Consider the following 13878-nt stretch of genomic DNA (forward strand, 5'->3'; position numbering starts at 1 on the left):
TGTCAGTTTTAAAATTCTTTTGGAGGATGTATGAAGAAATAAGAAGTGAAAAAATTAAATAATAATAATAATTTGTGGGTAAAATTAAAAAAGAAGAAAATAAAAGGTTAAAATGGAAAAAGATGAAGGACACGTGCCCTAATTTATGAAAAAGCAAAAAACAACGGTTTTACTTTGTTTTATAGATAGATAGATAGATAGAAAAATGAATTTAATATAATTTTTCATTCCAATTGAATATATTGGTTAGAAATAAGACTGTATTTTCTGCAATTAATTTATATTTCAATTATATTAAACATTAGGCTGAACCCATGCTTTGCATGGATTTTGTAAAGAAAATTTATTATGAAAATTCATTACGATAATTAGATATAAGATAATTATTGATATTGATCTATAGTTTATATTAATACATAGAAAATAGAAAAATATTCTTATGCTACATAAATTTTATTCACTCTAAATAATATTAATTAAAGAGTGTATAAGTAAATAATTCATATAAAATATTTTATAGACATCATGTCAATTATCGATTCAATTTATTAGAAAATAAAGAAAAACAAAATTCCTAGCTAACAGGTGTGTTTTCAAATAGAGTTTATAAGAGTGCGTTTGGATTCAGAGTTAAAGTAACTTTGATTTTGATTTTGACTTTGATTGTGGAAAATGACAAATGAGATGTGATTATAAATTTGACTTAGGAAATGTGTGTTTTTGTTGTGTAGTGTGTTGAATTAAAGTTAATGTTAAAATTTTTGACTTGAGAAATGTGTGTTTTTGTTGTGTAGTGTGTTGAGATAGAGTTAAAGTTAAAGTTAAAATTAAGTGTTTGGGAATCCAAACGGGGCATAAAATTTTAACATTAAGTATTTGGGGATTCAATGGCTGAATTGAAGAATTTTGGCATTGTACTGATATGGAGAAAATACATCACATCAAGTCAAAAAAAACAAAATCACATCAACGTAATTATTGCAACGAATTAATCAACTGGAGCAAAGCCGAATCGCAAACTACGAACAAAGATGGATTTATGAAGACGAACAAATAGAAATCAATAATAGACCAGCTCCTTAATTTTAGGGGCGCGCGGTTCTCCCAAAACATCTCCTAACACTTGGGAAGATCTTTCGGTGGAGGGGGCAGCGTAGTCGCCGCAGTCGGCCCATTCTCCACCACGAAGGCGGTGGCAAAACCCAACGGCAGGTGGACATCCAGATGACAATGCATGATCCATACGCCTATACCAAAGAAGATTATACAGATTAGTCGATTAGGAGAAAGTCGGACCAAGAAATTTCACTATAGTGAAATTAATCTAAGAGAGTACTAGAATATTAGTTCTAGCTAGGCATGTACCTGGATTATCGGCTGTGAATCTGATGGCAGCCCATCCTCCGACCGGCACTCCAATGGTGTTGCGGATTTGCGGGTCAACGAGGTTAAATTTCTTACGATCCGTTCTGGGGTTGAAGTTGCCAAACCCTTGTGCGAGCACGTGGAAATTGAACCCATGGAGGTGCATCGGGTGGTTCTCAAGCGTAATCAGGGATGTGTCTTGCAGTATCATCTCTACTGTCGCATTGAACTTCACCTTCTTCACGCTGGTCCTCTTGGGAGCGAACAAGAGAGCCGCGTTGTTGCTGTTGGTCATGTTCGTATAGTCGAACTTCACTGGTGGCTTGCTCGGGAAGTCGGTGGTGTAGATCCCTTTCACGTTGAAAAAGAATGCCTCTAGCATGGATAGTTTGGTAGGGAACTGGAAGGAATGGTTGTTCATGCTAGCCGAGAACTTCTGCCCGTTTACTCCCCCGCAAGTCCGATTCTTTTCACACAGCTCGAGCCCCAGTCCGACAGTCACATACATGTGCTCGTCAACATCACGTGGCACTGGCACCCAATGGGGGGCGCCAACGAGGCTGGTCAGGTTACTGTTGAGCCTGTGGGCTGTGGCTGTGTCGTTCAAGCGGGGGAGAGAGGGCATCTTGGGAGTCGTAGATGCCAATGGCGCGTTCTCGTACACCATGATCCCTCTGGTTGTGCTGTTATTGATTGGCACATTAATGGGTACGCTGTTGTACGGACGGGCCGCCATGTAGTAGGCTCCTGGGGCCTGGTTGGCTGTTAGAAGGACGTCAGTTGTTTGGCCCGGCGTCACGAGCACGACATCAGTGACATAAGGTTTAGTGTAAACTGCATCCACTGCGACGATGGTCATCTTATGATCGGCTATCTTGAAGAAAAGCTGGTTATTGAGTGCAGCGTTGATTATGCGCAGCAAGTAGGTCTTTCCCTGCTGCACCTTCAACTTATAGGTATCGGTCTGAGAGCAAGGGTAAAGGTCACCGGGCCTTCCGTTGATTGTATAAGCATCAGAATTGTTTGGCGCCGCGCCAGTCGCCAGAGCTTCGTTCTCGACATCAATGACATTGGCGTTCCACCACTCACCTGTTGACACAAACACTCGTAATCACCATCTCCTCAATTACAGAAACATATAGCGATAAAAAGGACGTTCACAGTCCTGTTGGACGAAAAGTATATCCTATACGTACCAAGAAGAATGGGGACTTCTCCTTGAGGCTTGGGGAACGGGTAGTTGTGGCCCGATCTAGGACGAATGATCAGTGCCCCATACACAGTTGCTCGAAGCCACGAGACGTGGGCGTGCCACCAGAGGGTTCCTTCTTGCTTCGCGATCGTGAACCTGTATGTGTAGCTTGATCCCGGAAGGATCGGGCACTGGGTCACGTAAGAGGGTCCATCCGCCCAGCCAGTCATCAGTTGAAGCACTCCATGCCTAAAGAACAAGAAGAGTTTATTAAATTACCAATGGCCTATGCGGACTATCTTATAAAGACGACCAAATTGATGCCGTGTTCCACATGATCAAGCTGCTCAGGACGGACTTTTATCAATTGAGTAATGCGTATGCCGATGTATGTTCTCGTTGTCGTCCATCAGATAGCCCAGATATGTGTATGGCATGCAAAGAGTAATAAGTAGATTTCCTTCGAAGAAGTTTCTAATTAATTAATTACCAGTGGATGGTGAGGTTGTAAGGGGACTGGTTGATGACGTGAACGTGGAGGGTGTCCCCTTCCTCTATGTTGATGTTTGGGCCCGGCAGGCTCTCGTTTACCGCTGTTATCATTGACCGGTGGCATAGCTTACTCACCTTTAAGTTTTTCACCTGTGCAAAATTATAAAATTTTAATTTCATAATATATATAAAATAAGATAAATTGCACTACCCTCCCATGAGATTTTACTTCATGTCATTTGGCCACTTTTTTTTTTGGTGGCTAAGTCAAGCGCTCTAGACGAGTTCGGTTATGACTATTAAGTCCTTTAGTTATTTAGTAGGGGTACACCAGTCAAAGATACCCCTCCCTTAACATCGATCTCCAAAACTAAGACCTCTAAGATATTTCTTGAGAATAGGGGTCTCGTTGGCAGCCATGAAACCACCAAGCACTACAAAAAAGTGTTTTGGCCAACTTTTTTTTGGCATTTGCTGACACAAAAAATTTCCGCCGAAACCCCAGCAACGTTTTCTTCGATGTTTTGAAAAACGGCACCATTGACCCCCTTGGCAGAAGCATCCCAATGCGTTTAGGAAAATGTTGGTGAAAACCACCCTATGCCGACATTTCGAAAACGTTGGCCAAAATCCATGTCAAGGCCGATGTTCCCAGAAGTTGTCTTCTATAATCAAAATGCTGGCTATTACCTTGGTTTGTTTTAACTTTGAAAATACTATGTTGTGGGGTTCCTATAAGAGTTGTATAATTAACCATTGAAGGTGGATGAATGTGCATTGGAAGCTATCTATGATAAAGACCCACGAATTGAATCATTAATAGTGTATACTGAAAGTACATTCAGGGGCACATACATATCAAACAACCGATGCAGGAGGTAACTGCAGGTGTGATAAGTCAAGCTTGGAAGAAACAAATCTCTTACCACTTTAATTCCATCCTTTCGATTGGGTTTCAATTAGTTTCATATTTTCCAAATTCATGTGAAATAATTTTCTTCTTTCATTCAAACATGAAAGAGAGTCAATGATATTGAGTCATGTCTTGAATTATCTCAGTTAGAATATACATGCACCAAATTTTCATATGAAAAGTGGGGAAAATAATCACCAATATTAGAAAATTCATTGTTTTGGAATGATCTTCTAAAATATTATACGACATTTTGTTTCTTAGCAAGATTAAGTAAATAGGTCTTTTGACAAAGAACTACCACGAGTTTGCATAATAATTATATCTTGATTTACTTCATCAACATCGTCCTCGATAATATCTTGCGTTCCATGATAACAGATTTTCATAAGGAGATTACACGTTGCTCTTTTTATTAGAAGTCACAAAAATCGATGACAACAGATTGTCATAAGGTGACAGTGTGTTGCTCCTCATACCTTTGCACTTTGACAACACCCAGTGGCGAAGTGACCATTTGTTGACAAAAATTTTGAAATTTTGAAATGACCATGAATTTTCCCCTTAGAATAAACAAAGGCCGACGTTTGAAAAGCGTCGGTATTGATGAAAATGCATCGACCTTGACCCTTCTACGGCGACATTTTTTTTTGCTGCAGAATAAAATAAACAAAAGGCGATTTTTTTTTTGCGTTAGCTAAATCTCCAAAAGCGTCGGTATTGGATTAACAAAAGCCGACGCTTTTCAAAACGTCAACTAAAACCAGCGAAATCTCGACGTTTTGAAAAACATCGACAATGGCCAATTTCGGCAATTTCTACCTACTTTTTACTTTGCGTCAAGAAGGAAAAGTCGGGCTAGGCCCGTTTCGCTATAGTGAAGGTTATTAGTTGCCAAAGTGTTGCTTGCGACTTCCCTAAGGTGGCAGCCGTCGGGAACCACAAGTTTTCTATGTAATTTGCTAATACGGAAGTTCTTGAATAATGAATAAATTTAAAAATTAATAAATGAAATAAGAGAACGGCAATAAGTTGTAGAAGTAGGGATGGTGCGGGCTATCATCTTGACAAAGCAGCAAGGAAACTCTAGTTGGTAGTGATCACTTGGAAAGGAAGTCCGAAGGGGGTATGGGCACTCGCTCGCTGCTAGCCTCTAATCTAGATCACCAAGGGTCTCAGTGAATAGTTGTATGGTTGACTTTGGGCAAACCCTTTGCATTTATTGTATTTTTGTTTATTTTAAAAGTTTTTATTCAAAAAAATATTGTCGATTATAAACTTCTATCAAAATCAGGATGTCATAAGTAGCAGTTTGAGAAGTAGCAGGGATGGGTACAGGACAGTTCGATATGGTTTCTAGCATGACTCGTAATCGTCTAAATTTTTTGAGACAAAAATATTACAAATCGTAACCGTAATAAAAAAAACGAATTAGAGGAATAAAATCATCCTGAAAAATAATTCGTTTTCCAATTCGGTTAACCGAATCGACATTGACAAAAATTTTAAAATAAAAAGTATGAATTTCATTAATCCACATATTGCAAACACGAAAAAAGTCTCATATAATCATAGTTATATAGCATTCATTCATATATCCAAAGATGTGAAATTAAAAAAATTCCGTCCAAGACTGGAATTAGGGACGTACGTAGTCTTTTTACCTTTTTTTTTACTTTTTATTTATTAAAATATCATATAATATATCATATATTTTAATAATGTTATAAATATATACATTCAGGATAGGATGGTAGTTTTCTAATTTTGAAATTAGTAACCGTCCTGTAACTAAGTTTTCTTTTTAAATCCCGAACAGTATATTTTTTGGAGCTGATCAATTCGATTTTTTTTTTGGTTCGATAAGAAACAGTTCTGCATAATGGTTAAGTTATCGGGTTTAGTTTGCACAGCCCTAGACATGAGAATTAGTGATTGTCCGGAAGTTATTTAAAAAAATATAAAAGTTTAGTAGATCAATCAAAAAAATAAAAACTAAACAAAATGGGTAAATCGTGTAATATTAAGAATAAGAATAATTAAAAAACAAGAATTAAGATGAAAATGAAAAGTATTTAGAAATTAGAGACCAAAAAAGAATTTTCTTATTAGGCCAATATGATCAATGAGTGGAGTGGCGATTTTTATCAATAATGGGGTTAAGTACCATTAAGTAAGAGGTCAAAAAAGAGAGTGCATTTGACCTTATATTCAGTTATTTATCACTTTGTGTACGTACAAAAATATTTATATTCATATATATATATATATGTATTCAGCGTTCATATTATTTTCTTATATTCACAAAAATAAGAAAAGAAGAAAAATGAGAACGGGTCAGACATCTCCAAGAAAGAACATTAGACGTTGTCTTGCACACACACACATATATATATATATATATATATATATATACATGGAGCTCGAGGCTCCTAGCGTCATCGGGAATTCATGCAGTTTTGGGAATTAATCGACCGAATCCTAAATACCCTGGGTTAGTTAAAAAAACAAAATGAAGCCTGAGGCGAATCATCAGGGCTGAGACAAATACATTGTGTTGGCAAGAAACGATGTGATCGAAATACAAGAACTCGCTCATATATATATATATATATATATATGCATACATATACATTCATGCATATTTTTGCATTCTGTCAGAAATATAGTAGGAGCTAGAGCTGAGGGTGAGCACTTTACGTGAAAGGTGTGTTCGACGATAGCTGCAGAAGCCGTTGATGAAAGCGCAAGAAGCGTTAAAGCGAACGCTATCGCTATCGCGAACTCGAGCCTTGCCATTGCCGTGGAAGAAGTACCGAGCCTCTCCAACAAAGATTAACCAACGACGAGCCAGAAGGAAGAGGACATGAAGGGAAGAGCCTTGGGTAAAAGAATGGGTGTGTGTATGCGATTTCTTCTTGATATCTCAGTGCCATGTCCCAGCCTCATATATATATATATATAGTAGCTTATTAGGGGGGAAGTCTCTTTCGAAAATAATATAATTGCTCCAGGAGAATACTTTGCTTATGTATTTTTATTAGATTTCTTTATTTGCATGGTGATTGCACGAGGCATTCTTCGTCTATTCCATAGGATGTTAGGTTGATGCATTAGATTAGCTCTTATGACTATGAGGTGCTCCAAGTGAATTTTAAACTAATGCTGTACAACTAAAATTCATCAACAATCACTTAAATTTACCCTTATGATTGTGTAATTTGTCAATTGCATTATTAGATATCAGAGTTGTATATTTAATGGAATTTTGGGTTGAAGATCTCTTCCTTGTTGTGCACACAAATCGAGGGAGGGATTAGATATAAATCTTTGATGTATTTGATTTTCCAACGAATATTATCATATATATCTGAAGGCCGTCTTTATAAACTGCTTCAAGTTTAGTTCGTTATCATATCAACGTCCAATCTCATCTCACATCGAGCAAGCTAGCTAGCCAGCTATATACCATATTATATATATTATTGTATTATATTTGATTATATTTATATCGATTGAGCCAATCGATATGGTCAGAGAAAATATATTGAAACGATAGTAATAATAATACCAGGATTTTATCAATTATATTTGATGATGGCCACTGAGATATGTTTTGCGAGACATCTATATAAAAAAATAAAATAAAATTCCGAGACAGCTTTTTCAAGGTTTATTGGGACAGATTACAAAAGGTTGTGCCTAGTAAGATAATTAAATATATACATATACATACACCTCTTTTATAATGAAAAAAAATTATTTACCAAATTCAACTCTTCAGTATGCAAAAGCCTTTCTCCATGTCATGTGGCATATATAATATAGCTATATACCATATTATATATATATATATATATTATTGTATTATATTTGATTATATTTATATCGATTGAGCCTAGGGGTGATCGGTTCCGGATACCCTGTTTTTTTCATGATACCCGGACCCTACCCTGTAAGGGACCGGTTCCAAGATTTTGGAACCAGACCCTACCCTGTTGAATCCTGGAACCGGAACCTACCCGGAACCTGTATTATACCACAGGTTCCGGGTACCCTGTTGGAACCTGTAAATTTTTTTATCTCGCTAAATAAAACCGAAAATTTCACCCATAATCAGTAATCACGGCAAATATAATATCTGCCCCCTAATATGGACATAGAATCTTTACAGCGCAAGTTTCAATGGAATAGGAACTACTCCATTCACATGTGATATAACTGATCAATTCCTAACAACTACTATCAAAGGTATGACAAAAACACCATCGACGATTGCCTTGACAAGGACTTACTAATTGCGATAGGCACATGATTCTCAGCATCGTTCATCAACTGATCTATCTAAGAAAATCAATTTCATTATTTAGTATACTAGGAGACCTTGTCATTCCTTCAACTACTGTTGTCTCAACCTTATCTTGATAAGACTGAGGGTTCATCGATACAGAATGCAAGTAATATGCTAACATGTTACCTAATATACCATTACCAACACTTAATTCTCGTGCAAACCAATTACAGAACAAATAAACCTAACCATAGGATACATTAACTTTCTTAAATCAGAGTGATATATCATCATAAGAGAATCCAAAGTAAACCAAATATTAGGAAAGTCACAATGAGTTTGGACCACCTCCATTTCCCACTCCTACTTCTCTCCGTCCTCTCCATCACTATCCTCACATTAGCAGCAACTCTGGCACCAGCTCAAGCACCTTCATCGGCAAAGGTTGCTCTTCCACCCTCACCGCCACCTCCCTTGCCTCCATCCCCGTCCAAGACCCGCAAGCATGACATCATCCAGATCCTTCAGAAGGAAGGAGATTTCACCGTTCTATTGCAGATCAATTCCCAGCCCAATGACCCCAATGATACATACGGGAAACTTGAATCTGCCACTCTTTAGCCAAAAGTCCACGAACCGAAGTCACGAACAAAAGTTACCAAAATCTAGACGCGGCAGCACAGATCCGAATAAACTTAAGCCACAATCTTCCCGTGTCCTTAGTGTTCAAGCCAACTCTAAGCCAGGCCTTAATGCCCCATAGATCCGAATCAACTCTAAGCCTAAGCCACGATTTAGGGCTTTCGCAATTGACAGTACAGACAGACTAACAAAGGCTATTTGATGGAGAGTCTGGAGAAGAATCTCACCGGGAGAGTCGGTGATGAGAGCGATGGAGAGGAGCCGGAGCGGAGAGCCGGAAACAGGAGCGACGGAGAGGAGGCACCGAGGCAGGACAGAACAGAGGATTGGAGAGGCGAGTGACAGAGGCCAGGCGACCATTCCCAATTTCCCGATTCCTGCTTGAGACTAACTTTACTCTTTTCTTTTTTTTTCTAGTTACCATCCGGTTTCGTATACCGGTTCCGGTTCCGGTTCCGGTTCTGGATATCCTATAAGGTGGAACCGGAACCGAAACCGAATGTCACCGGTTCTTTATTTTAATACCCGGACCCTACCCTATTTTCAATACGAGCTACCCGGACCCTACCCTAACAGGTAGTTTCCAACCGGTTCCGGATATATCCGGTACCCGTGCACACCCCTAATTGAGCCAATATTATGGTCAGCAAAAATATATTAAAAAGATGATAATAATACCAGGATTTTATCAATTATATTTGATGATGGCCACTGAGATATGTTTTGCGAGAAATCTATTAAAAAAAATAATTTCCGAGACAGCTTTTTCAAGGTTTATTGGGACAGATTACAAAAGGTTGTGCCTAGTAAGATAATTACATATATACATATGCATACACCTCTTTTATAATGAAAAAAAAGAAATATTTATTTACCAAATTCACCTCTTCAGTATGCAAAGCCTTTCTCCATGTCATGTGGCATAATATTGCAAGAATACTCCTTGGCAGCTTTGCCTGTAAGAGACTAAGATTCAAATTCGACACGTTTTGCCTCTCCTAGCAGGGGATGCCGGTTGTTCTAACTGTGCTCGCGATCTATGTCAGATTCTTGATCTAAATGTTTAGGATAATTAAATGTGTTTATTACTTTAGTAGTGTTCGATGTCATGAAATATTAAGAGATATACATATGCATATATGATTATTTACAATCTTCTAGTTCATCTGCATAAATTTTCTAACAAAAAAAAATCATCTGCATTTATTAAATATTTCGTAGACCAGTTGTGAGTTGATTAAAATACGATTAAACTAGTTCGCTTGCCTGCATTATGTGTGGACTTTATATTTATATATTTTTATTAATATTTCGTGCAATATGTTTCAGAAATATAATAAATTGATGGCTTGTGGTAAGTTCATTCCATTGATCAACAAAAAAAAACTATTTGGATTTCAAGGAATGTTAATTGGTTAGAAGAGATTTAGGAAAAAATGTAAAATCATTAATTATACAATTTATTATCTGTTAATAAACAAGGGAACACGAAATGGTGATCCACCGCGAGCTGAATAGAAGGCTTCTATTGGAATAGTTCGAATTAATACATATGGATATATAGATTTAGATTTTTTTTTTGTAGATGACATAAATGGTAATTAATTTGTCAAAAAAAAAGTTTGAATTGACCTTCTCATATATATATATATAATTCTTCACTCATTACGCACAACAATCTAAGATCAGATATTAACCCCCTCCAGAGGAAAGCAACTTTTTTCGGTAAACGAGGAAAGAAAATTTATATTATTAATTGAGTTAAATGTAGTTAATCCCAGGCTTACGAGGTGAGTTGGATTTTGCCCCATGACCTTCAAATTTCTATAGAGTACTCCCCGACCTTACCGAAAAATGAGCAAAGTGTCCTCTTAGTCAAATTCCGAACAAAAAAATAATATACTATGCATCTTGATTTGTGTATGTATAATGAACTCATGTGTGAATTCAACTGAAAGTCTATGCCTTTGAATACATACAAATATCTATTACGAAAAGGATGTTAATCTGAAGTCGGTTGGGGAGGGCCTCTCGCGAGAATGCAGGGGAGGTCAGTGTCTGGGTGGACCGTTGAAGAGGAAGCAGGGGGTTTTGTGTCTATATATATATATATATATATATATATATATAGAATAACCAGTGCAACAACCACGCTATGCGCGAATATGTACCGACAACAGATTTATCAATTGCTCAATATATAAATGAAATATTTTTTTGAATTTACAATACATAGAATTTGTCAAACTTATTAAGATACTTATATTCAATAACTTTGATATTAAGTAACCTATTAGAACTTGACTCATCTATATTATTGAAGTAACTCAAATAATTTGACAAAAACTATCGCATGTTCACTTTTAATTTGCCCATAGTCATAAGAAAATTTTGAATATAGGAAGTGAATGGCAGTTTCGGGAGGAGAAAAGGTAAAAATTTGCTTTTTACCCATTTCATTTATTTATTTGTTATTTTTCTATTATTTTTAATATAATATAACTAAATAACAAAAATGCCCACGCAATCGGAAAATAATTTCACAGTCTACTCTATGTCTCCCCTTTCTCCTCAACTTTATGTATATAGAGTAAAATAATTTATCAAAAAATAATATTCAAAAAATGGTATGGAAAAATTCTACAAAAAATGCAAAAAAGGAAATATGAATAATTAGTGCCTTTTCTGCGCACTAAGCTGACTCCTTTTTCTGTTATGACCAATGCCTTTACATCATTTCCTATTTCTTTATTTATTTAAATTTACTTACTTATAGATTTATTGAATCATAAAATGGGAGAAAGTATTTTTCATTTGTTAGTTTTTTTCAATAATTTTGATCTTATCAAATAAGAGAAAATAATATGAGTATATGTTTCGTCGAATAAGACAAAATAATCAATGGTTTTTTTTTTTTGCCTTGTGTAATTGAGTATAATATAAAATAAGGTAAATTATCGAAGAGAAAAATAATTTGCAATAATATGAAAAGGACGCATACTCTCTCCCTTCTACTCCAGAATTCCGTAACTTCAAAAATATTAGATCAGATTAGATATTAGATAGATAGATTATATTAGATATAGACAGTCTACAATTTTCACATGTGGCAAAAGCTACTACACAATTATCAGCCTTTAATTCATAAGATAGCTGAAATAGTCGACTCTGCGTGCATGCAATTATACATCTTGATCGAAATATATACAACCACTTATACATAGCAATAGACGAATTTGATTCCATCAATCAGTTTATGTCGTCAGTTTCATTTTTCATACGAAATTCACTTAACATTTTAAGTGAGTGTGGTGCATAGAGCTAACTTATTCCATGGATGTACGTTGTTATTGTGTGACACAGATTTAACTGACCCAAATGTCCAACTCTGACTTATTGATCGATCCATACATAAAGAGTGCTTAAAGAGAAATATATACTATAATGTCTTACTAATCAGTGGCATAAATCATTGACTATTCGTAATATGGATATGAATTTTAATATATAGACATGCGCAAAACACACAAACACACACACATACATATATATGGGAATTGAAAGAGAGATGTGGAATGGAACAATTAGGAAAGACTAACTATTCACCTACTGAACTTAGCTATAGAATATTAATATTAATTAATTAGAATTAATCATCCAAACGCCGTAAGGAATATTATAGAATCTCTCTCTCAATCCATATCCGTACCATAAAACTGTTGAGTTTTGAGCATCTAGAGGGAGAAGGTAATATTTTGATACTCTCGTAAATTTTTTGTTATTTCATTTTATTTTAAGATTTATTTTGTTATAATATATCTTATTAAAATTTTAATAAATACAAATGATTTTTTTAATTATTGTCTTTGGTCTTATTATGCACAGATTAAAATATATTTTATTTGTTAATAATTTGTGTATTACTATACATCTTATTCAATTCTCAATATCATTTTCTATCATAGTAGGCATAAAGCAGAAAATGCAAGAATCTAATTAATAAATTTTGTTTCGATATTTTCATATATTTTTTCATCCTATCTTGGTTAATTTATTTAGATGTAGTCACTATTTTTTACCTGCATTATTTTCTGATCTTAATATGTATTTTTTTACATTAAATATTACTTTGAATAACCGAATTCTGACTAATTACTTACACAAATAGCAAAAACAAGAATTCAACACAAAGTAAATAATTAGAGGAAGTGTTTTTTTCAATAGAACGCTATTGTTACTGATTTCAACACGAAAAGAACTTGCACAGTTTTGAGCAGCATGCCAATTTTTTAAAAAAATTGTACTTCATTTTAATAAATTCTTTTATTGTAATATAAATTTTTTAAAATCTTTAACGGATATAATAAGAACAAGAAATAAATTTCGTCCCTACTGCCTCTGAGGTTAAAAAAAATGTCGAAAGAGTCTTTTGCGTGTGTGGATTTTCAGAGCCTGAGGAAGCTTCTCTGTCCTACTAATTTAATTTCAACAGGTTTTCCCTTTTCCGGGAGGACACTCACCCACTCCCCACGATAAACACACACGCACGCACACACAAAATAAAGAATAATGTACCTAATTAATTTTAAATTTATTTCAGGATGTATATGTGTACGGCTAGGTTCCTAATGCATTTGGTAAACCAAGAATTAAACTGCCATTAAGTTATTTATCTGCAGGGGTTGATGAAGATGATGCCAACTTATAATGTATGTTAATGTCACAATCATTAATCATTGCGTAAATCCAACTTCTGTTGTTTTGTTGTTATCAGCTAATCTGAAATATGGCCACTTTAGTTTCTTTTTTTCTTTTTTCCACTTTTTAACTAATTCAACTGTTTTAGATAAGATTCGAATTACTACTGTTTGTGGGAGTAAGGCGACATTTTGTTTGTTTCATATAAATGATATAGATATATAATTTTCATCCAACATATAAGTTTTCGGATCTATCTTCGACTCAAAAAGAGGAGGAGGGGAT

At 35.4% G+C, this 13878-nt stretch overlaps 1 protein-coding gene and 1 long non-coding RNA gene across 2 annotated transcripts; both read right to left on the minus strand.

Moving 5' to 3' along the window:
• Window positions 1-875: 875 nt before the first annotated feature.
• On the minus strand, window positions 876-6861 carry LOC116207137 (laccase-7-like). The gene is made up of 5 exons (XM_031540003.1): window positions 6663-6861; window positions 3048-3199; window positions 2562-2806; window positions 1366-2454; window positions 876-1247 (listed from the first exon to the last, which is right to left on the minus strand). Exons 1-5 carry the CDS (start codon window positions 6759-6761, stop codon window positions 1117-1119), a joined length of 1716 nt encoding a protein of 571 aa, XP_031395863.1. The 5' UTR covers window positions 6762-6861; the 3' UTR covers window positions 876-1116.
• A 1446-nt stretch (window positions 6862-8307) lies between these two features.
• LOC116206580 lies at window positions 8308-9302 on the minus strand. The gene is made up of 2 exons (XR_004156746.1): window positions 9123-9302; window positions 8308-8868 (listed from the first exon to the last, which is right to left on the minus strand). It is a non-coding gene; the product is annotated as an uncharacterized LOC116206580 (long non-coding RNA).
• Window positions 9303-13878: the final 4576 nt, after the last annotated feature.

Source organism: Punica granatum, chromosome 5, assembly GCF_007655135.1.
Source record: "Punica granatum isolate Tunisia-2019 chromosome 5, ASM765513v2, whole genome shotgun sequence".
Taxonomy (NCBI): Eukaryota; Viridiplantae; Streptophyta; class Magnoliopsida; order Myrtales; family Lythraceae; genus Punica; species Punica granatum.

What these genes read in the sequence shown, in the direction of transcription:
- LOC116207137 (XM_031540003.1), bottom strand. Translation starts at nt 6,761, where the DNA reads ATGGCAAGGCTCGAGTTCGCGATAGCGATAGCGTTCGCTTTAACGCTT. An exon ending in TACAACCTCACCATCCACTG is followed by an intron (nt 2,807 to 3,047) that starts GTAATTAATTAA and finishes CTTGTTCTTTAG; the next exon opens with GCATGGAGTGCTTCAACTGA. An exon ending in AGAAGTCCCCATTCTTCTTG is followed by an intron (nt 2,455 to 2,561) that starts GTACGTATAGGA and finishes TTGTGTCAACAG; the next exon opens with GTGAGTGGTGGAACGCCAAT.